The 23,411-nt window shown below is 43.5% G+C and overlaps 1 protein-coding gene across 8 annotated transcripts in view; it reads left to right on the top strand.

Moving 5' to 3' along the window:
* Positions 1-23,411, top strand: part of ANK3 (ankyrin 3) — a 590,040-nt gene that overhangs the window by 128,599 nt on the left and 438,030 nt on the right. For 3 of the 8 annotated variants that reach the window (XM_084753956.1, XM_084753957.1, XM_084753958.1), the window contains exon 1: positions 817-1,526. The exons of 1 other annotated variant lie outside the window; for it this stretch is intronic. In XM_084753956.1, the coding sequence (XP_084610082.1) occupies positions 1,464-1,526 (63 nt within the window). In that variant the 5' untranslated portion in view covers positions 817-1,463. Of the gene's footprint in view, positions 1-813; positions 1,527-23,411 lie in introns of those variants that run through there. 4 more of the 8 variants (XM_084753969.1, XM_084753972.1, XM_084753959.1 and 1 more) reach the window with 4 other exon arrangements.

The raw sequence follows: 23,411 nt of genomic DNA on the forward strand, positions 1-23,411 counted from the left end.
TGCGTCTCCTTTACTCCTATGTATCTGTGACAATGTTAATTAAAATCCACTCCTCAGAGCCAACCTCCTCTCCCTTCGTGCTTGTTCCTCCCTTCCTAGTACACTTGTGTCAGCTCAAAGGACCTGCTTCCATCTTAGAGGTGATGGGCGGGAGGGCAGCACCCGGGACCTTATTCTTTCCTAACAGGAATGGGCCAGGCACACTTTTCCAAGATGCTTAAGTGACCACACCCTCCCTCCAGCAGCTCAGCTGTGTTCAGATGGGTGGAATGTCTCAGGGACTTTCCACATAGGTGTGAAGTCAGCCAGATACCTCTCAAAGTCTTGGTGGCACAGAACAGGAGTGTGAGCCCAGTGTGTGCCTGGGGCCCCACGGCAGAGGGTGAAATGTGACCTGAGACCTGCATTTGGCCTGAATATCTCCTAGGGGCACAGGATGTTTCTGCCACAGACACTGTCATAGTCAAGGAAGGAGACCAAAGCTCAAATGTGGTAATGGCAGCTTAGGTATATGGGGCTTTGTGTGACGGATTCTTCCTTAGAAGTCCATAGCTTTGGATAGGCAATTTGCAAATCTTTATGCTAATTACACTTAAAAAGAAATAAAAACAAAAAATTCACTATGGTAAGAATCCAGCATTGTTTTCTCCTGTAGTAACAGGTCTCTTTATTGTTAGTATCATGGAGTGAGTAAGTGAGTGTGTGTGTGTGTGTGTGTGTGTGTGTGTGTGTGTGTGTGTGTGTGTGTTCACAAGCCAGTAACCTGATCTCTTGTCACCACCCCCACTGCTGCCTCCTGGGTATGCCCAATGCTTTCAACACATGTCTCCTCTGGAGGCTTGGTCCCTGAGAGCATTTACATTCGGTTTGGCTTCCCAGCTTGCAAACTGCAGTGAGCCAGCCCCTGGGAAAGCTTCAGAAACTCGTCAGCAGTCTAGCTTATTCCTGTGTGTGTGTGTGTGTGTGTGTGTGTGTGTGTGTGTGTGTGTGTGTGCGCAGCGCACACGCGCATATGCCTCCCTCTTCCTCCCTCTCACCATTTCCAAGCTAGAATCACTGTGGAGAAACAAGCCCTGAAATCTTGTCAAGATCTTATCTCGGGATAATGACTAGCTAAAAAAAAAGAAAAGAAAAAGAAAAAGAAGAAGAAAGAAAAACGAAAAGAAAGAAAAGAAAAAGAAATAGAAAAGAAGGAAGAGGAAAAATAATGAAGGGCTGAAATATTGATTTTTCTTCGGAGGAATAGCCAGGGCTTTGCTGTAGAGAGAACACCCAGTTTCCTCCGGAGGCAAGCTGAGCAGCCTGTGACAGCAGCCAGGGCTGGCTTGAAGCAGCCGCTTTGCCTGGGGAGCTCCCTAAATGGACTTTGGTCTCTATGCTGTGACTCTTTGTCGTGGGTTTGGATGTGGGAACACGGAAGGTGATCTCCTGTCTCGCCTCAACTCACCTGATCTAAAGGAAAGATGAGTGAAGGACCAAAGGAGAAAAATGCCAAGCCTGCTCATCGGAAGAGGAAAGGGAAAAAGGTAAGAGGCAGAATCAACATGTTCCCTCATTGTTCTCCGGCTCCCAGAGGAAGTAATCTGGAGGCTGCATTTCTGAGAGATTGCCTTTAGACTGGAAAGAAGCTGCTAGAAGCTGAATTGCTTTTGTGTTTTTCTCCTCTGCTAATGGGTGTGTTCTGGGCTGAAGACAAACATCACAACTGGGGTCCATTGCTAAAATATTTAAACACTTAAGCATTGTGATTTGCGTTTGCCGAGCTAGTGTTCTTTTTCATAGCAGTAATAAGGACATTAAGTAAACACATGTCCTAATTATGTGAGTGGGTGTGTTTCCCCTACCCCTTAAATTTTCCTGATGCTTGTTAATCAGTAGGGTACAATTACTAATGAATATTATTATGGTACGGATGTTAAGCTTTAATGCATATTTTAGGCAAACTTGTGGAAACCTGTAGTTCGACTTTAAAACCACAGCATGGAGGTGAACTCCATTTTAATTATTGATTCATTTTATGGCTGACAAACCCCGCAGGTCTGCATTCAGCCCTGCTGCCGGACAGCCATGTGCCTCATGGATCCGTTCAATTTATAAAATTAATTTTGCTTGCCACACGAATTGAGGAATTAATCAAAAGAGCGGTGGGGGTGACTGCGGCAAACCTGTAGATTCGTTCCGGCTTTCCCAAATGCGCGTGTCATCTTAAGATGTGCCCTGAACTTTTCTGTACATTTTGAAATGAAATAGGGAAGAGGCATAATTCGTGGTTCTGGGTTGCTTTTGTCCCACTGTGGTTCATCAGCTATCTCATATTTAGGGTGTGCCACCAAAGGAAAGGCTAGATACAACTGCAACAATGAAAAACAGGTCCCTGAAAGCAGGATTGTAGCTCATGGCTGTTTAAGGAGTATGGATGTTAAGTCCTCAGTTTAGCTTTAATTCCCAGAACTGGTATATCCGATGGTATCTCTTTAAAATGATTCCTTGGCCCCAAAGTGGTGTCTGCTCAGCCAGTGGACACCCAGGGAATAGTTGGGTACAGTAGAAAAGATGAAAGATCACTGTTTAAACTCCTGCTTAAACGAGATCAATCATTTCGAAAATGCTCATGGTCTACTTACTATTTTGTGAAAAAGGTTCATTTGCACAAAATGTACTTTGAAGGAGCTACTGCCGGCAGGTTCGGCCGAGGCATGCTCAGGGACATGCTACCATTCTTGGGCAGTGGTTCAACACCCTCTAGGGTGAAGCTGTCCAGGCTGGTTTTAAGTCAGTCTTCGCTTCTTGGACCTCGGCTCCACCGGGGGTGGAGGGGGGTGGGGGTGGGGGGGGAGGGTTTGACGATATTGGAAAGGTGCTAGTGTGATTTCCCGAGGGAGCAGGTCGCAGCTGCACAGCACAGATGATTTGCTTAATGCCTAGCCGAGTGGCGCTGTTCTCAAGGAAAACTGTCAGCTCTGCTCATGTTTATGAGCTATAGCCCTAAGTGTCTGACAGGCTCCACCATGATTCTGAACACGGAGTGTCACAGAGAGCCCAGACAGACACATGAGCCCTGACAGTCCAATCTACATGAAAATGAGCAGTGGCTTGGCGTTGGCTGTAAATCACAGGGACCCTCTGGGCATGGTTTTTCTTTTCCTTCTTTACCTTAAAACATCTCTAGCATGATCTCACATCTCCCATGAGGTGATTCTGTGTGGAGCCCACGGTGCGTTAGACTGCCTTGAGCCCTTCCCTCACCCCACGCCGTAGTGTCCCACCTGCCACCAGGACGTTCTTTATCAGAGCCTCCATCATTACCGTCCCTACCGTCTCCTCCTAAACTCTATTGCTGCTCAGGCAACTCCACATTCCAGACCACCAGCCTCGAGTCCTTCAAGATCCTGTGCCCACATGTCCCTGCTTTTCCTTCATGCCCTCCTTCCTGTTCTAACTGTCTACAGTGGCGTTCTTACCAGCTGCCTCCCCACCCCCCACCCCCCAGCTAAACCATTTTCTTCTCATGCCTGCCTTTGTCCACCAAGAAAGCCTCTCAGGACCGAGTGGCTCAGTGTTATCTCACTCATCCTTGAAGGTCAAATGAAGAGCTTGCCTTATTCGTTCCACCCCTCGCTTCACCTTGGTGTGCAGACAGCAGGTTCTCTGGGATGGCACGCCCCCTCTTCTGCCACGGTGTTCGAGTTAGTGCTAGAGCCCTGGTCTCTCACGCGCATGGACTTAGTCACAGTGACATGGATGGTCCCTTTAAAATTCTCATTGGATTCTGCCTGGTATGCAGTTGGCACTAAATAAGTAAATTATCTCTAGCAGCTTACCTATCTGAATTCATCCCAAACTATCCACGTTAGAAGACTCATAAACCAAGTAGCTTTTTGGTTAGGAAACCGTGTCTCCTTATACTTTCCAGCTCAGAGACATTATATTTTATGGTTGGTCTTAAAGTAAATGAACACAACTATTTAAATCAGCAAATATTAAAAATTTTAATGACTATTTATTTTAAAGTATTTGATTGCGAATGAAATTGAATATACACTTAAAAATTTTTTTTTTAAATGATTGGCTTTTAAATCCCTGAGTAGCTCAGGAAGCTTTTGAATGGCCCAAGTGACCTGCACTGCAGCAGTGGTGGGTGTGGCCACATGCAACATCCCAGATGAGCATGCCTTCAACCCGCCCTCTTTGTGGCATTGACCAACCTTCCCAAACCCTTTCAGTATTTCCTACTCAAGTATGGAGTTACGTTGGCCTCAAGTTTTGTATTAAGTCCATTTGTGTATAGAAAGTAAATGGCAGAGTGGACCATGAAGATAACCACATTGGTGTGGACTGTGTTCAGCTCAGCAGGCAAGCTTAGGGCATTCGAATCTACACAGGAAGGAGGCAAGACCAGTGTGTGGGAGCCAGCCAGTCATTCCTGTTTTGCTGGGGGACGTAAAGAGTTAATTCTCTTCTCTAACATTGCCTGTGTTCTGTTGACCTTGAGAAGGGTGTGTGTGCATATACCTATGCGCTGTTTCCCAAAGATTTAAAAAAAAAAATCTCTCCCTATTCTAGTAACAGGAGAAGAGTTTAGTAATATCTAGGGACCCTGAGTGTTCATCTCCTCAGGCTTGTAACTGGATACAGTGTGTTGCGGGAAGAACAATCAAATGGCGTAGATTGGGAAAGCGAGTTAAAAGATAATCAGCCGAACCACGAGGAGAGCTTGAATGATGGCACCTAAGTCATCTTCGTGGTGGGATTTCAGGCTTGCCAGGGAGAGCAAATGCCAGACGAGTGTCCTCTGCACCTCATAGCAAGCAGCAGGCTGCTTCAGTTGAACCAAGCCACCAAAGGGAAAAAATGAAAAAAAAAAAGTGACATTTCATGACGGTGTTTCCTCAGCATCCGTGTAGTCAGCTCAGGGCAACATAACAAAATAGCATACCGTCCATGGCATAGATGAATGTTGTCTTCTCTTGGGTCTCCCAGCTGGCAGTCTGAGGACCAGCAGCCAACCAGTTCAGGCACCGCCTTCCCAACCCGCCGACTTCCCATGATCCTCACTCGCCCTTCTCCTTAGCGCACATCCAGCTCTCTGTCTTCCTCAGGATCGTCCCTCATGATCAGGCTTAATTGTTTTTTCAGAGCTGTGTCTTCACTTACAGTGTGGTCACATTGGGTGTTAGGAGTTGGGTGTATACATTTGGATGGTAGATGGGACAGAATTCAGTCCACAAGAGCGTTCAAATGGAAGTTTATGATCGGGGTTCCATCCTGAGGTGCGGGTCACAGGACACATAATGGTGGTTGATGTTTTGTCTATTCACAGGCTTCACTGAGCTGATGCAGTGTGGAGCGGTGATGAGGGCAGGCAGGTGTTCTGGGCATCAAAGACAAGTGAATGCTGGTTGCCTGGTAGCGGAAGGGTGGGGTAGAAGATTCTCGTTGGAGGAGGAGGAGGAGGAGGCCAGGGAAGGATAGATGGAAAGGAAGAAAAGACCAGTCTAGATGGATCTTAGGGGAATTACGTGTTTCCTAAGTGACTGAGGTAAGAGCCTTCCAGAGGCAATGGGAGGTGAGGAGAGGTTTGGAATGTTACAGTGTCTTCGGGGATCTAAGCGTTTGCTCATATGCTTGGAAGAAGGATCCCAGGGATGGACTGTGGTCAAGTATGACGATGAAGGGAAAGAGAGCAAACAGGACTAAAAGTGTGTGTGTGTGTGTGTGTGTGTGTGTGTGTGTGTGTGTGTGTGTGTGTTACATGTAAGGAGGCCATTTTACTTAAATTTTTTGAATTAATTTTTAAACTTTGTTTCTTTCTTTCTCTGTCTGTCTCTGTCTCCCCCCCTCCCCCGTGTATGTGTGTGTGTGTGTGTGTGTGTGTGTGTGTGTGTGTGTGCGTGCACGCGCGCGTGGGGATACCTGTACCACTGTGCTATATGGAAGCCAGAGTACAACTTTGGGGAGTTGGTTCTCTTTTGCCTGTGTAGGCACTAGGATTAAACTCAGGATTGGTGGCCTTTACCCGCTGAGCAATCTTGCCAGGCTGCACCTTTGTTTTAGGCAGAAGGGTCCTTTTAGTGTGTTGGACCCTGACAACCAGGCTATTGGCCAATGAGACTTAGAAAGTCTCCACTTCCGGCCAGGTGTGATGGTTCATGCCTTTAATCCCATCACTGGGGAGGCAGAGGCAGGCAGACCACTATGAGTTCGAGGCCAACTTGGTCTACAAAGTGAGTCTAGGACAGCCAAGGCTACAAAGAGAAACCCTGTCTCAAAACAAACAAACAAAAAAACAAAACAAAAAAAAAAAGAAAAAGAAAAAAAAAGAAAGTCTCCATTTCCTCAGTGTTAAGGGTTACCAGTGCAAGCCTTACTGTGTTTTTTTCTTTTTGTTTGTTTGTTGTTGATTTCTCTGTTTGTTTTTGTTTTTAATGCAGATTCTAGAGATAAAAGTTAAGGTACAGTGTAAAATTATTCAGGTCATTATTTTGATTAGAAACCCCAACCAGGGCTGTGCTGGTTAATCTTATGCCAGCTTGACACACAAACTGGAGTTGTCTAAAAGGAGGGAATCCAATTGAGAAAATGCTTCCATAAGATCTGCCTGTAAACCTGGAGGTGGTGGTCACACCTTCAATCCCAGCACTTCAGGGAGCGGGAAGCTCAGAGGCAGGTGGATCTGTGTGAGTTTAAGGCTGCCTGGTCTACAGAGTGAGCCCAGGACAAGGCTAACACAGAGAAACCCTGTCCCAAACAACAAACAAGCAAAGAAACAACAACCAAACCAAACCAAAACAAAACAAAAGATCTGGCTATAAGGCATTTTCATAATTAGTGATTGAGTGGGGGAGGGTCTAGCCCATTGTAGAAGGTGCCATGTCTGGGCTGGTAGTCCTGGGTTCTATAAGAAAGCAGGCCGAGCAAGCCATGGGGAGCAAGCAAATAAGCAGCACCCCTCTATTGCCTCTGCATCAGCTCCTGCCTCCAGGTTCCTGCCCTGTTTGAGTTCCTGTCCTGGCTTCCTTCGATGATGGACAGTGATGTGGAAGTGTGAGCCAAACAGACCCTTTCCTCTAGATTTCCTTTTTGGTCATGGTGTCTCACTGTAGCAAAAGACACCTTAGCTAAGACAAGGGCTCTCCTTTTGTTCACCGCTTTGTCTCTTGATGTGTCACTGGAATTGGGCTACGTTCTCTGTTTTCATTGATGACTTAGTGTGTTGGTCCTTTGTGTGTTGTATTCAGTGATTTTTTCCCCCCTTGTATTGTCAGATTGGAGAAAAATGGGTATTTACAATCCTATGAGCTAATGAGTCCCATTCTGATGAGTGTGTTTATTTTTCATGGAACTTCAGAAAGGGGATTTTTTTCACTCTTCTAGTTCAGTTACCTTTCCATGCTCAGAACCCCAGCTTTATATTTTGCTGCATTTAAGCTATTTTTTTTTAATGACTTCTGCTGTCCCTTCCCTCACTCTTTACTTCCCTGACTGCAATGGGCTGAATATCTTATCCATGAAAGGTATATTTCTTTCTTCTCTGATGAGGCTCGATGGTGTGCTCAAGCGTGTTTGCATTTTGGGGAGGGAGAGTGCAGCGTGTCCCCGTCTAATGGCCTTCCCACGCATGCTCTTACTAGCTCGTCTACTGTGGGGGTTCTGCTCCAGGTCTGTGGTATTGGGCCTAGAAGGCTCTGCGCCATGTACAAAGGTGAGAGGAGGTCCGTGTGCCCTGAGCATGTGGCAGTTGAGTTGAATTGTCATTTCTACTCCTGTGTTTGGCTATGGCCTCATTTATTCTCTACCTCTCCCCAGGCAAATAACCTCTGAAAGGCATTAGTTGGTGAGCGTACTGATTCGAGAAGTGGCTCTCTATGGCTGCCATCACGTGCCCGGTTCTTTGTTACACTGGAGGGGCCAGCGGAACACCTGTAGGAAGAGGTGTTCGTGGCCCATTTTACCAGCATGCATTCCTGACAAGGAGATTTGCTTTTATATTGCAGGACAGCTTTATTTATTTATTTTTCACCTCCTATTATCCTTCCTTGTTCATCTTGCTTTGACGAATGGCACGGACTTCACAGTTAATGAGCACTTAAGATAATGCTGTGTATTATAAAACCCACACCTGGGAAGCGGGTGTTTTCAACTCCTTTCCCTCCAGTCTTTAATTTATAATGGTATCTTCTTGTACCTAAGACCTGAGTTTGTTTACCTTGTTTGTTATTTTATTTTATTAGCATCCTGTGTGGGGGTGGGGCTGGGAGTACACAATGGGGGAGGGGCACATGTGCCATAGCAGTCATGTGGAGGTCAGAGGGCACCTTGTGGAGTTGGTTGTCTCCTTCTGCCTTACCAGAAAGCCCCTCCATGTGCTGAGCTATCTTTTTAGGCCCTGCTCATCTGAGTACATAGGTTGTCTTTGTATATAGTAATCCTGCATTCACAGCTTTTATTTGCTTATTTATTTGATAGGGAAGGGCACAGTAGATTAAGATAGCTTGACATATCACTTCTTGATTTCAATATTTCAGAAACTGTTAAGCCCTCAGCATAGGCCTTACCTTTTTCCAAATCAAACTTGAAGTGAGATTTTATTAGTAGTATTATTAGTATTATTAAAAAGAAAACAGAAGAAATGTTGACATACATTATTTTAATATGGAACAACTTGGGAACAGAGACTATGTGTTGCCTTCAAAGTGCAGCAAGGTCCTGGTGCAGTGCAGACTCTCAGGCCCTTCTCCACATCTGGAAAAGCCAGAAGACAGACAGGCATGGTGGTGCACACCTGGAATCCCAGCACTCGGGAGGCAGAGGCAGGTGTATCTCTGTGAGTTCAAGTCCAGGACAGCCAAAGCTACACAAAGAAATCCTGTCTCAACAAAAACAAAAACAAAAAATCCAGAAGGCAGAATGGAATTTCTTTTCCTTGAACTTGGTGGCAAATTCTGACCTGGTCTGAACTCATTTGGTAGCAAAACCCGATCTGACCTTATGCGAAGCTATTTATAGTCCATGTTTATCCTACATAGTGTGAATATTTTGTGTGTTTTCCTGGGCAAATATTTCACTTATGCTGCCTTAAGACGTGTCTCGGGTCAGCCACACTACCTGCATATACCCTTTAAAGGTATGGAAAGCCCTGCATTCGGGAGTTTGCCAGTGCGTCCGTGAGCAGGTGATGGAGCTCTGAACCTAGGACAGGTGACAAGCTAGCATGGCTGCAGGCTAGCTCAGAGTGAGAGGGAAGGGGCTGTTTCCTAGGTACATGGTGACTAAGTTGTGCTCTGTGATACCAGACACCAACATCAGAGGTGCGTGAAGCAACTGAATTCAGTCTTGTGGGAAAAGTATTCCCCAGGAACGTCCTAATAGACCATGGCCTGCTTGGTAATAAATCTGATGTTTGGATGGGTCAGTTGTGAGGATGGCAGTATAAAGTGTGATCTTTTCAAGATAATAAAATGCTAATAATAAGAAAAATTACCCTAAATACTGGTCTGGGTTTCTTTTCTTTCTATTTAAAATGATGGTTGTTATGTGTGTATGAGGGTGCACTCTTTGCAGGCACGTGCACCACGCAGCATACACACGTGACGGTCAGAGGATACACAGCCTTTGAGGGTGGCTCTCTCCTCGGGCCTCCGCTGAAGCAGTGTCTCCCTTGTTTTCTGCCAGTTTGTGCACTCCAGGCTAGCTTGCCCCACAGCCTTCTCGATGATTTTCCTGTGTCTGCCTCCAATCTTTCCATAGGAGTGCTGGAGTAGAGATGCATGCGTCCACATCGGCTTTTCATGTGGAGGTCTGGAGAGCAAACTCAAGCTGTCCAGCTTGAGCAGCAGTCATTTGTACACACTGAGCTATCTTGCCAGCCTAGGTTTTGAGATTCTTCACATTTTTTGTTATTCATTGCCATTTGATGAGGTCATCATAAGTAACCTGATACATATTTCCTGAAAGCAAGGATACAGACGGAAAGAGGAAGTTATTGTTTAATTGAATCAGTGAGCATACTTGCCAAGGAAATAATGTTAATCTAGTACAGGTTGATTAATGTTCTGTAATTAATACATATAACGGCATTTTCTGTCATCTGCCTTTAGAGGAAGTGTCCTGTTTTCCCACACAACTTAATTTTTGAAAGTTTTTCTTCTGTGTTTCTTTGTAATGAGACATCATTGAAGAGGGTGAGATTCCATGGCTGTGTTAACGATGTAAAATCTAGAAGTTTCATTCCGTTCCTTGCTTCTCTGTTAACTTTCCAATGCAGCCACTGAAACCCAGTGAGTCCTCCCACTTCAGGGAAATATCATAAACAATTCACACCGCCATAACTTGCATCCGTGATGTCCCCCTGGCAGATGCCAATGGACAGGGTCACTTTTGTAGTATTACAAAGGAAAGCAAAACTCTTAAGTCATCGATGACATTTAGCACAAGAGGAGACTCTAGTGTGGAGGGCAATGTGTGCAAACACGTTGCTGGAGGCATGCTGCCGACGTGGACGGCCTCCACGCTCCTCACACACCCGACAGCTGCTTGTGCACGTCTTAAATAAGGTCTCACAGTGAGAGCCCTTCTCTAGATGTAGTGTATTGTTTGGTTCTGCCTTTGTGCTAACCACTCTCAACAATTATTCTTAGAGTAAATTACTATGCTAGGTAGAAGAAACACACGGGGGGAAAGACAGGAAATGAACATACAAATTAGACAACTAGTGATAATCCAATTTACCAAAGTGAGGGCCTGGGGAGGTGGCTCACCGGTGAAGTGCAGGTAACACAAACAAGGGGACCTGAGTTCAATGCCCAGATCCCATTTAACAACCTGGGTGTGTTTCATATACCTGTAATTCCATCACAAGAGAGGTGGTGACAGCTAGGTCCCATGTTTTGCTGGCCAGCCTTTCTGGCTGATGAGAGACCCTTTTTTTTTTTTTTTACAAAAAGTGGGGTGCAGATAACACCTGAGGAGTAACATCTAAGGTTGACATCTGGCCTATGAATACACAGTCGAATGCATGCACACACACATGTGCATACCTGCACACACATGAACACATGTATACCTGCACTCACACACATACACACATAATGACAGCAAACAACTGCCTCAAAGGGATCAAGATTGAGGCCTATGGGAGGGACAACTCATCAATTTGGCGTAGCAAAGGAAGACCTAACTGAGAAGGTGGCCCTTGAGTGGCGGACGTGCCCCATCAAGAGAGGGAGTTGGCCGCTTGCCAACAGATTGACATGTCGAGAGGAAGGGATTGGCCTGGGAAAGGGTCTGGGATGTTTGGTGCTGAGAAAGGGATAGCATGTGGCCTCAGTTGATTCTCCCTGTTGGCGTGACCCTTGGGGGTTTCTTCTTACAGCAAAGAAAGAAATTTCTTCTTCTTGGGATTCAACCAGGATCATCAGGATTTTGAAGGCAAAGACATATTTTCAGGAGTCAGCTGGAGATACACCTGAGGAGGAGAACATCCCTTGGGCCTTTGATGACTGAGTGGATGGTGGGCCTTTATCCTGAGGCATGTGCTTCCTTCTTGGCTACTCACTGTTAGCTACCCTAGGCTAAGTACAGCAAAAACTTTCCCGCAGAAACCCGTAGACCTCCATTTAGCAATTACCTTTCTCGTTGTATAGCCTACTCAGTAAGGTCAAAACATAAATAAATGCAGATACTAGCACCTGAACCCCGAGATGATGTTTATTCATGATCGTTTCCTCAAAAGGTGTTTATATAGCTTCTGGAATTTTCATTGCTATAGGTCATAAGTGTCACTGCTCAAGGCATCTTTGTCATATTTAACACTAGCGTTTTGTTTGTACTTAATTAAAAAAAAATAAAGCAATAATTGAAACAAGCCAAGGTGATGCCTTGAGAAGAGGCTTGGATTCTGGGTCATTAAGCCTGAGAGCGTTGCCTAATTCCCCCCCTCCTTATTTCTTTATTCTTCATGCACAATGATTTTGGCACTGGATAACCAACCTTGACATTTTACGAAGTTGAAAACTTTCTGACCTCTTAGCATTTGGCTAATGGTTTCGCCATTCTCCAGGCCACCCTGTTTTCCTGTAGAAAGGACAGCAGTAGAAACTGATCTACGGTTGTCTGAATATTTCTGGGAAAGATTTTGTGTGTAATTATAGGTAGGTAAGTGAACCAAGTAAGTGTATCTAAATAACTATTTCTCAGTAGCGTCAGAGTTCGTTTGAAAAGCAAAAGCGCTGTAGTTCTACTCCCTTTTAAAGATGTTTATCAGAAATGAAGCGGAACCCTTCCCGCTACCAGCGGGGCTACGCTCCTCAAGCTGTTGTTTTCCACAAAGGGGGAGGCTGAGGAAGCAGCTTGCCTGCAGATCTATGAAGTTCCCTGTTCTGACCCATTGAGCAAGGTTCGTATCTACAACTGTTCTCTGTGTCTTTAAGTTAGGGGAATAAAATATTGAACAGGATGTTTATGAAGCTGAAAGGGCAGTACTAAGTAAGCTTCAGGACTCCAGCCAGTGTGGGAAGTCTTGCAAGAAAGACGTGGCTGTCGAGGGCTCCAGGTGTGTCAATGTGTTTTCCTTTTTTTTGTTTGTTTGTTTTTTTGGTTTTTCGAGACAGGGTCTCTCTGTGTAGCCTTGGCTGTCGTGGACTCACTTTGTAGACCAGGCTAGCCTCGAACTCACAGCGATACGCCTACCTCTGCCTCCTGAGTGCTGGGATTAAAGGCGTGCGCCACCACGCCCGGCTGTCAATGTGTTTTCAATGCACTGGTATCCTCTATCATCACATCGGACCTTAGCTGAGGGGTTTTCACTATTCCCAGAATTTTGCTATGTTAGCTAATCTCTAGAACAAAGTTGGAAATACAGTGTCCTCTATGTTACTTGTGTAACAGCTACAAAATGTTAATATTAGTTGCTCAGTTTCTGACAGATTTTTACCCGGTAGCCCACTTGACAACAAGGCTTTTGATATTAGACTTGTAGGCTTATTTAGTGATTTGTTTGTTTCTGGAAAAAAGACCGGGGGACTGTTCTGATTATACTGAACGTTGGCATGTCACATTTACCTGCCAGTTCTGAAGTTTACCACCTATAGAGTGAAGATTCTTCAGATAGTGTGTGAGGTTCAGATAGTGTGTGAGGTGGAGGCTGTGGTGGAAGCAAATATCTCTGAACGCTGTGCTAGAAGGGACAGAGGGTACACTCACACATCTGAGCTTTGATTCTTGTGTCGCCAGTTAGTAACTACGCAAGGACAGCCAGGTTACCAGGATTTCCCAAGCCCGAGGTTCTGTGAAATATAGATATTTTTCTCCCCTCTGGGACTAATGTCAAACTCCTCCCTTAGGTCTCAGCCAGAAATAGGCAGAGCAAAGGTTAGGTCTTGGAGTGTCTTCTATAAGGAGAGCAGATCTGGGGGGATTGTTGTACCTTAACTCCCCGCATGAGAACCCTTTGTTTACTTTTGAGCCTTCCTACCACGTTCTCCTTTTCATGAGCCTGTGGGTGATGTGTGTGTGTGTGTGTATATGCAAGTTACTGTGTGTGTGTGTGTGTGTGTGTGTGTGTGTGTGTGTGTGTGTGTGCTCACATGTATGTGCATGCTTACAGAATCCTGGGGTTGGTAACAAGGGTCTTCCTGAATGGCTCTTCTATCTTATTCTTTGAGGCAGGGATTTCTCAGGCAAACCCAGCGCTTAAAGATATGGTTAGTCTCACTAGCTGGCTCGCTTGGGGATCCCCTGCCTCTGTCTTTAGAGGCTGGAATTATTGGTGGGTTACCACATCTACTCTGGATTTGAGTTCTAGAGATCCAAACTCTGGTCCTCTCGCTTTTACAGCAAGCTTTAACTGCTGAGCCAGCTCCTCAGCCCCGTCCTGTTCCACTTTAATATGGCTCACTACCTTGTTTTCTTTGTACGTCAGGATATCTTGTTCCACTGTGGGAACATTAATTTACTCTGTTGGCTTCTTTTCTCCTTTATAAGAAAATCAGAAATTTGTTTTCCAATCTGTTGAGAACATTATCATTTTTAGTTGCTGTAGAAGATTGTGTATTTACTGTATCTCTAGAGAAAATCTTTTGGAACACACTTATAAGACATATTGCGTTGTATAATCATAAAAAGTGTCAGAGAGATTATTAGATATTTGTGTGACATCAACTTCTGGTGATATGCGTTGGATTTAGAATAATTGGCAAGTTAACCCTGGATGTGAATTTTACACTTCGGTGTTGTGCCCTCAAGACTTCAGCCCTCTGTCTTTACATTGTATGTAATTGGTCAGAGGGAAGGAACAGGGCTGCATGTGAGGTACAATGCTCCCTGAACTTGGCTTTCACCTTGGCCCTGGTGTCACAGCATGGGGAGGGAGGGTGGAGGAACCTGAGATGAAAAAAAATCAGGTGATGGGGATTCCCCCAGTGCCATCTATTTATTTAAAAATGGTGTGGCCCTGTTGTAAACCCCAGGAGTATCTAGCACAGGTACTGGCACCTATTTTAAACTGGTTTAAAAAAAAAAAGGATGTACAGTTAATCTGTCACCATTTCTGGGGATTGTAAGGTAAGGTCTGAGAAAACCCTAACAGTTCCCATTGAGTTTTGTTGAGTGACATCGGAGAGAAACCCCATACGCCAGCATCTCACATGTAAGTTCACCAGACCCTTTTGTGCCTTGTGAGTTGTAAGGGGCAACTCTCTTCCAAAGAGACGGAGAGCGGAAGGCTAGGAAGTGGGCTTTAAAATGGCGCCGTGTGCTTGTGCAGGGAAGGGCTGAAGTCTGAGAATGCTCAGCGTGCTCATCTCCCATCTGACATCTCTCATGTTGTTTTGCCTCTAACAGATGTACCAACTCATCTCAGAGGTTGGATATTTTTATAATTGAGGTGCAAAGAAAACAAGGGATGTTTGCTAGTCTTTGTACCTCTCAATAGAACTTCAGTTGTCATTCCATAATTATATCTGGAAATGACACAAAGAAACATCTTGGGCTTAAAAATATAAGCCCTAAAGTAGTTGTACAAAGAACACCTTATTTAGTGACCCGAAAAAAAAAAAGTTGTTTTTTTTTTTTTTTAAATCAAAGTCTTTGGTATAAATTCTTTGTTGCTATGACAAAAATACCTGACGACAAATCAGCTGAAGGAAGGAAAGGTTTATTCTCTGGCTTGCAGTTTTGGGAGATACCGTTCATCCTTGGGGCAGGAGGCAGTGTGGCCTGATGAGAAGGGTGAGAGGGGGCTGCTCACCATTGTTCTCAGGCGGGAGGTGGAGGCGTAAATGCATTCGGTTGCTCACTGGCATGCCTGTTCCTGGCCCCGATTTTGTCTAGTGTGAGCATCCGTACCCACATGTTAAGGAGAGCCTTTCTTCCTCAGTTAAGCTCTAGTGATTCTAAGCCCAGTGCAGTTGGCAGGGAAGGTCAGTGTTGTTCACGCCCAGGGTCAATTGTAAGTTTCCCTTCTGACTTTTCTCATTGTGACAAATTGGCATAAGATTTACTGTTGTCACCATTGTCACCTGAACAATTTAGGTCCCTTCACTTTAGTCACAAAGTGTAGCTCTCACTGCCTAGTTATATCTCCCATTTCCCAAACACTGTCATAGCAGAGACCAATTTGCTCCACCCCCGGGCTCTGCCAACCAGCACTGTGCTTTCTTTCTCTGCAGTGTTACCTACCCATCCTGGATATGCCATACTAATGGACCAGCATGGCCTTACCATTCTGGATTTGGCTTCTTGCCTTTGGAATGTTTTTGTCCTGGTCCTTTCTTCCTTGTTTCGTTTGAGTAACTCTTCACTGTGCCCGTTGCATGACTGACCTACACTTTGCCCATCTAGTCAACCATTGATGTGTCTTTGGGTCCTTTTTTTTCCTCCTGGCTGTTGTGAGTGGAGAAGCAGAGAACATTCCTGAATGGGTTTGTTCAGACCCCCATCTCTTCTCCGAGGTAAATATTCTAGGAGTGAGCTTGCTGGCCATGCAATAATTCTAGGATCAGATGACTGGCCGTCAACAGGCTGTCCTTCTCTGATAGTTTTATTTTTGTTATGTTAACATTTTAGTGTCTCGTTACGCTTCCAGCATTTGATAGATTACTTTTGGGGTAAAAAAAAAAAAACCATAAGCCTGTGTATATGATTATTGTACATGGGAGTAGAGGGAGGGATACTTGGGGAAACTCAGAGACTAGTGTAACAGCAGTAGAGACAGGAGCCCCTTCTGGAATGTTAGCAAACAGCACCTGGTACACCAGAGCACCTCAACAAAGCAACTCGCTCCAGCAGAATTCCGGCTGGCTATTGTCTGGCTAGAAGATAGATAGTGGGCTCTGTTACTTCTGGCTTAAGATTCTTCCAGAGAGAAACAGTCGGGGGCTTGCCATGCCACATGACCACTAGCTAATAGCTACATGCACTGTGTGCGATGGGCTCTCCTAATGTAGCTTTTGTCTTACTTATTTCTCATTTAGTATGAGGGGATGAGAGCAGGGCCCCCCCTTTTTTTTTTAAAGCAGTTTTACAAAGAGTTTTCTGGACCATCTGCAGTGGGATTGACAGTTGCCAGTCCCGCCTTTGGTCTGTTGTTTTTGGAGTCCAAACCAGGTAAGTTACATTCCTGAGACTTTCCATTACAAGCTACTGAATGTGTGGTTGTAGCAAGGAGAAGGTTACCATCCATCATTAACTGCCCTGCTGTGTAGGAGATGTGGATGGATAGGAGACGGTGCTTGGAACACAGTTGCTTGGGGGTCTGTGCTCTTTTCGTAGGATGTGGGGTTATCCCCCAAGATCTCAGCTTCTTAGATCCAATGACTAGGCTATTGTTTAGGTTGCCTTTTTATTGCTTGTGCTGATGCATATTATAAGTTTATTCCCTCAGGTGAGTCTGCCTCAGTCTCAAGCACAAAACACACAATACCCTTCCTCCTTGAGAGCTTTTCACATTTTCAAGTAGGAGGTCTGTATGTAGGAGACTCTCTGCTTTTACTTCTAGTAGACTGCATTTAATTACAATATAGATTCTGTACCTAAATATTTCCCCCAAAGAGTCTTGTTTTAATTGTATTTTAAATATGACATGCTGGCTTCTCTTCACTGGACCAGTGTTCATGATCTCCGCTCTGGATGTTCAATGTTTTGTGTTGCAATACAAATCCTCGTGCAGTACAAATATTGCCAAAAAAATTATAATTGTCTTTCTTACTGTTACTCTTTATTTGTTATTATGTCTATAGGACTGTTTTATTAAAACTGTATTTTCAAATGAAAGAAACAGCTGACTGAAAAGTGTATTTCTTGTTGAGAGAACTCAAGAGGGAAGCTGTTCGTGTTTTCACCTCCAAATAATTTTCTCCCAGCTGTTAAGAAAAAAGCCTTGCATGATAAATGTATAGAGTCATGGCATTGAAATGTCATTGCATGTCCTTCCTGTAAAGTATTTAATAGTTAGGAGAATTGCAGTGATCAAGGTAATATAGCAAATGGCAGATCTTATTTTTAGGAAAGCATGTACTCATAGAGGCAGAAACAGCCTTCATCTAAGTGCGTCTTAAAACACTTAAATGGCATTGTTGATTTGTTTGTATCAGTTAAGTAGAGTTTTTGTACCTGTTCTTAGGGACTGAACACAAATCATGGGCCGCCCAGGCAAAAGCTTTGCCGTTAGGTTATACCCCTAGCTCTCTGGTTTTATGGGTACAGTGTCTTGTCATGTAGCCCCGGCTGGCCTTGCATTTGCTTTTGCAGCCTTGCAGTCTTCCTGCCTCTGCCTACTTTATGTTGAGGCTCCAAGCATGCATTACCACTCAAGCGTGGCTTTGGTTTTGACAGGCAGTTCATGGTAGGTTATGGCTTGTCATCTGCTAAAAAATGTAACTACTTTTAATGTGGCCACCAGCGAGCAGATACCCCTGTGAACAGATGCTAATAATTGAGATACAGCTCAGTGGGTCTGGGGCTTACCCTACAAGCATGAGGACCCGAGTTCCACTCCCAGAACCCAATGGTGGCCTAAGCTTGTAATCCCAGCTCTGGGAACACAGAGACAAGAGCCTCCCCAGGGTTCAGTAGGCAGCCAGGTGGACAGCGCTTGAAGAATGGCAGAGAGGAGAGTGTTGCCCTCTGACCTTCCACATGCACAAACATACAATGGAGTCTCCTAGGTCAGCTGCTTTTGAATTGTGCTTAGGGAACAGGTTCCAGTTACTGCAGTTTGAAAAGGATAAGACAGACGAAAATAAAGAGTAACCCAAGATCCATAAAATACTGGCTTACAGAGTAATGCCAATGTGTGTGGGTTGCTGTTCATTTGACAAGGCTCTCCAATGAAGGCACCTCTTGAACTGTGCAGCAAGCTCATAGAAACACAGCACAGGAGGGGACCACTGTTATATACTAACTGGAGTTAATGCTGCTAGATTTGCTGATTACGTAAGGAAAGCCCAAACTCTAGATTTCCCATTGAAAACTCTTGGTTTTGGGATATTTTGTTTGTTTTTTGTTTGTTTGAGATAGGGTTCTCTGTGTAGCCTTGGCTGTCCTGGAACTCTCTCCATAGACCAGGCTGGCCTCTAACTCAGAGATCCCAGGGATGTGCCTGCCTCTGCCTCCTGAGTGCTGGGATTAGAGACATGTACCACCACTGACCAGTGACTAATAGTATTCTTAACTATCTTGAGGCTGAGCATAAGCAAAGAGATAACCAACCAGCATGGTATCCTGCACTCCAACTAAATTCCTTTCTATGTTTTGGGCTGAGTTCTGAGAATTTGTTCATAAATCAGTACCGAACAGAACATCGGCCCTGAGTCTAGCTAGCATAAGGAATACTGCACTAAGTTCTGAACCCACCTATTTCCTGTCTGTCTTTCTAGCATCTAACATTTATTTGTCTAGCCATCTGTTCTATCATCTTTTGTTTGTCTATCAATTATCTATCAATCTTTTTTCTATTACTTATCCACCTGGATGTCTGTGATCTTTTTATCTTTTCATGTTTTTTTTAAACACTCTTTTGATTACTGAAGTGATAATTTCAGGTTTCACTTACACCCTCTCTACATGTCCCTTACCAAGGCCCAGTAGAAAGGTGAGTTCTTGCCTGGCAGCACACATCGTGTTCCTAATGGCACTGAATGCATTTCAGGTAGTGAAAGGTCTGGAGAGGCCCTCATGAGTGATGCCTCAGCTTTCCAGGGACACTGAAAGTTTGGGTTTCCAAATCAGTACCTATCAGGCAGGAATTGGTCTTATTAAATATATACTATGGATAAATAGGTTCACAAAAGTAAAAAAGCAAAATTAATACATCCTGAATCTCTGCTATGTGCCACAGAGAGCCTGTAAGATTTGTGTGTTCCTTGTTTCATTTTCTTATTAAGTATTGTTTTTCAAAAAAAAAGGAAACACTGTCTTCATTGCTTCACTAGTGACCAAGTCTTCGCCCAGCTGGTGGCTGTGTGGCTCGCCCAGCCTTCCTCCCTGGTGGAATCCAAAGCTTGTTCTTTTCTGACCTCTTTGCCTTTTCCGGATTGAGGAAGTTTGTCATTAGTTAGTGCAGTTAAATTTCAACCCCTGTAATTTGTCAATTGGTATTACAATGAAGCGAAGGAAGCAGAAATGCCTACTTTAGTGGACGTAGCAAAAATAACTCAATTCTTATGACCACATGCATCAAATTTCCAAGACATTACAACAACTTGTATTTTTGAAAATACCCCGGATGTCACACATTCCGAGTTCATGATTGGATGGTCGTAGTAAGTAAATCTGTTTTGTTAAAATGCCACAGCAGATTCACAAGGTGCCCGAGATCCTTCACAAAAACCATATGCTTGCATTTGGTAATTATATGGATGACTTTAAAACTGACGGTGTTTATATTTATTGCGGTAATAAAGGCATTTTGTTGAGACCTAACATATGTATAGTTTAGTTAGTTGTGAAATCTCAGACATGGATATTTACAAAGTGTTTTGCATTCCGTCTCATTAAATACTTAGTTGAGAGCACAAAAATTAACTCACATTTTATAATTATAGGATACAAGATATGAAAAGAGTCGTATTCCTAATTATAGATTAGCAAGAAATGAATATGAAAGTTGTATCTTCTCAGCTCTTGGCTCAGGGTCCCACCCATGTGTTGATGTCTCTGGGGCTGAAGTGCATCTTAAAATCCATATATTCGTATCCTTACTGCTTAAGACACAGCAGCAGTAGCCCCAGGGGTACCTGCTTGTATGCATGCAGGCTTGGGTGTCGTTTCCAGTAGCATGACTGTACCATCTCAGAGTTTCAGTCAACACACTAAGGATCCTTTGCAAGAAGAATTTATAGACAGGTGAAAAAAAATATTTGGAGCCAGTTGTGTATCCCACCAGGAGATATAATGCCATTCCCTGCCTTGGTGGAGTAGAGCCCAAACAGGTCCTGACAGTGAAGTTAAGCATTAATGACCAGGAAAAACAGATCCTGAATGACACGGCCTGAGAATAATGTTGCTGGTTATTTCTTTTTGTTGTTGTTGTTGTTGTTGTTGCTGGTTATTTCACTTGAGGTTTTCTGTCAGATGTGTGTATAAAGGTCACATGATTAATATCCGTGTATAAACCAGCCAAATAAAAATTCTGAACCAACAGAATTTTTTTCATGTCATGTCAGAGTGACATTTGATCATCATGATGAGTTGTTTTTTTTAATTCTTTGTGTAAGATTTACAATGGTCTGCTTCATGAGAACTGCCTCTGAGATATGATTAAGCATAGGACTGAATAACTAATTTTTCAAATTGAAAATTAAAACTCATGGCTTATTAGTCTCATGGCTCCAACACATAATTTCTTAGTGTTTAATTTCATCTATATGCTGTAATGATCCTGTACTGACCAACTATGGTTTTAATAGTTCTATTTGTTCTGGAAGATGCTTTTCTTCAAGGTTAAACATAGTGAAAAAAAATCATAAGCTAGATATGTCTGCCTCCCTCCCTCCCTCCCTTCCTTCTTTTCTTCTTTCCTTCACTCTTTCTTTCTTTTTTGTTTCTTGAGACAGGATTTCTCTGTGTAGCCTTGGCTATCCTGGACTCACTTTGTAGACCACGCTGGCCTAGAACTCACAGAGATTCACCTGCCTCTGCCTCCTTGAGTGCTGGGATTTAAGGTGTGTGCCACTATGCCTAGCTCCTCAATTTACTCTTTCAATGGCAGTCTTCAGGTTAGCACCATAGACCAATTTAAACCAAACCAAAGTCCAACAATAACCAAATAGCCTAGCAATCAGTTGTCTGTAACTTATTGCTTCTTTAAATATGTTTTACCCTTAAGAATTCCTTTTATTCCAGTTTGGCTTAGCATTCCTAAAAATGAACAGACTTTAATTTATATTAGATATGTTGACCATACATCTTCATTTCAATCTGCATTTTAAAAACAGTATAGTGAGGCAGCATAGTGGGGTACACCTTTAATCCCAGCACTCAGGAGGCAGAGGCAGACAGATCTCTGTGAGTTCAAGGCCAGGCTGGTCTATAAAGCGAGTCCAGGACAGTCAAGATAACATAGAGAAACCGTATCTCGAAACCCCACCACCACCAACAGCAACAACACCCCCCACCCCATATTTATCTCCTTATCCTATAAAGAGAATCCATATTATAATTATAATATTGGTAAAATATATAATTGAATAAATCAGAAATGCTTAAGTTCTGTGCAGAGAAACTTCTTAAGGGGACACTACAAAACTTGTTCCAAACTGTGTGCATGCTAGAGTGTTGTAACCATCACTCCTAAGCAGACGCTGGGTTGTGTCTAGAATGGCGGAGTTAATATTTTAAGCAGGAATACAAAAGGTGTGCAATCCAGTAAATGTGTAAAAAGAAATCAAAAGCAGACAAAAAAAATTTTTTTCCAGTTTTGAAAGTGCCAAGGAACCAGAATCAAGTCACCATCCCTAAGACCTAGTGATTGATGTCACGTGACATTTCTGCTCTCCTGTTAGAGGTGATGGACACAACTACTACCTGGTGTTAGAATTTTAAAAATCATTTACTTTTAATATATTATATTCTTCCATCTTCATTTCCTCTTATGTTAGAGTATATTTTAGTGTTGGAGCAAATACACTTTGTCACAGAATAAAAAGAGACAACTATATAAACATTTAAAATTACATTTAATGTTTTAGACTTTTGAAATTCAAACCTTTTCTCTTTAATACATACACATATGCATACACACAAACATCCACATCCACATACGTACACCTGCAAACATACACATACATATTCACATGCACAAAGACATACACAGACATGTACACACACATCCACATGCTTACACACATATGCATACACTCACATACACATAAATGCACACACACATACATGGACATATACAGACACGCACAGATGCATATGTGTGCACACATATACACATACCCATGCACACACACTCACATACATTGGCACAAATGCATGCACACACACACACATGCACATAAACACACTGACACATACAGATACACACACAGCTTTCCCCAGCTTTTTTTTCCAGTGAGGATCTGACTGGCACAGGCTTCCCTTAAGTCCTCAAACCTCTTATCTTTACCTCTAAAGTGCTGGAGTTATAATCATGAGCCACCACACCATATTACATTTCCTTTTCTTTCTTTCTTTCTTTCTTTCTTTTTTTTTTTTTGTCAAAATGGCATATTATCCTGAAATATTTTAGAGTACATTTATAGCTATCTGTAAGGGACTTCCACATTGTAATAATGCCCTTTACAGGAAAGAAACCTCTTACTACCACAGTTAAAAACCATTTAAGTATCTTCTTTAACTCAGCCTCCTTATTTCTGAAAAAAAATCATGAATATATTTTATATCTGTAGGTATACTTACATAATATCTTGTAATCTTCCGAAGAGAGTAAACAGACAATTTGGTATGCTTCCCTAATGGTGCGCTGTTAGCTCTTCAGGTAGATGGCCTTGGTTTTCGTGGAGTGGTGGGCCACTAAATAGTTTTGCTCTCATGTTGAGTCCACTTCTGTGTAGGAAGTGCTGTTGCTTATTTCTTGTGCCCGAGGTTCCATGTCCTCTCCTCCTCCTTGGCCACTGGCTTCCTTCGGGAACCTGTGCAGTCAGCCCAGAGCGACACGCCCCCTAGTGTCCGATTCAGAACCCACAGCTTTCTCCAGCAGCCCAGCTCCCCGGGAGGCTTGTTCCAGGCCAGCTCTTTATCACTATGCCTTCTGATGACACCCCTTTCTGTGTTGTTTTCTTATTATTTGTTGGTCTAAATGTCAGTCATGAGAACAATACCTAGATTTGATATGGACATTCTTTTCCCCACATATGGTTTCTATTCTTCCTAAACTAACTGACAAGGATTCTGGGAATATTAAATTTTTG

The sequence above is a fragment of the Acomys minous genome (assembly GCF_964271855.1).
Source record: "Acomys minous genome assembly, chromosome: 13".
Lineage (NCBI taxonomy): Eukaryota > Metazoa > Chordata > Mammalia > Rodentia > Muridae > Acomys > Acomys minous.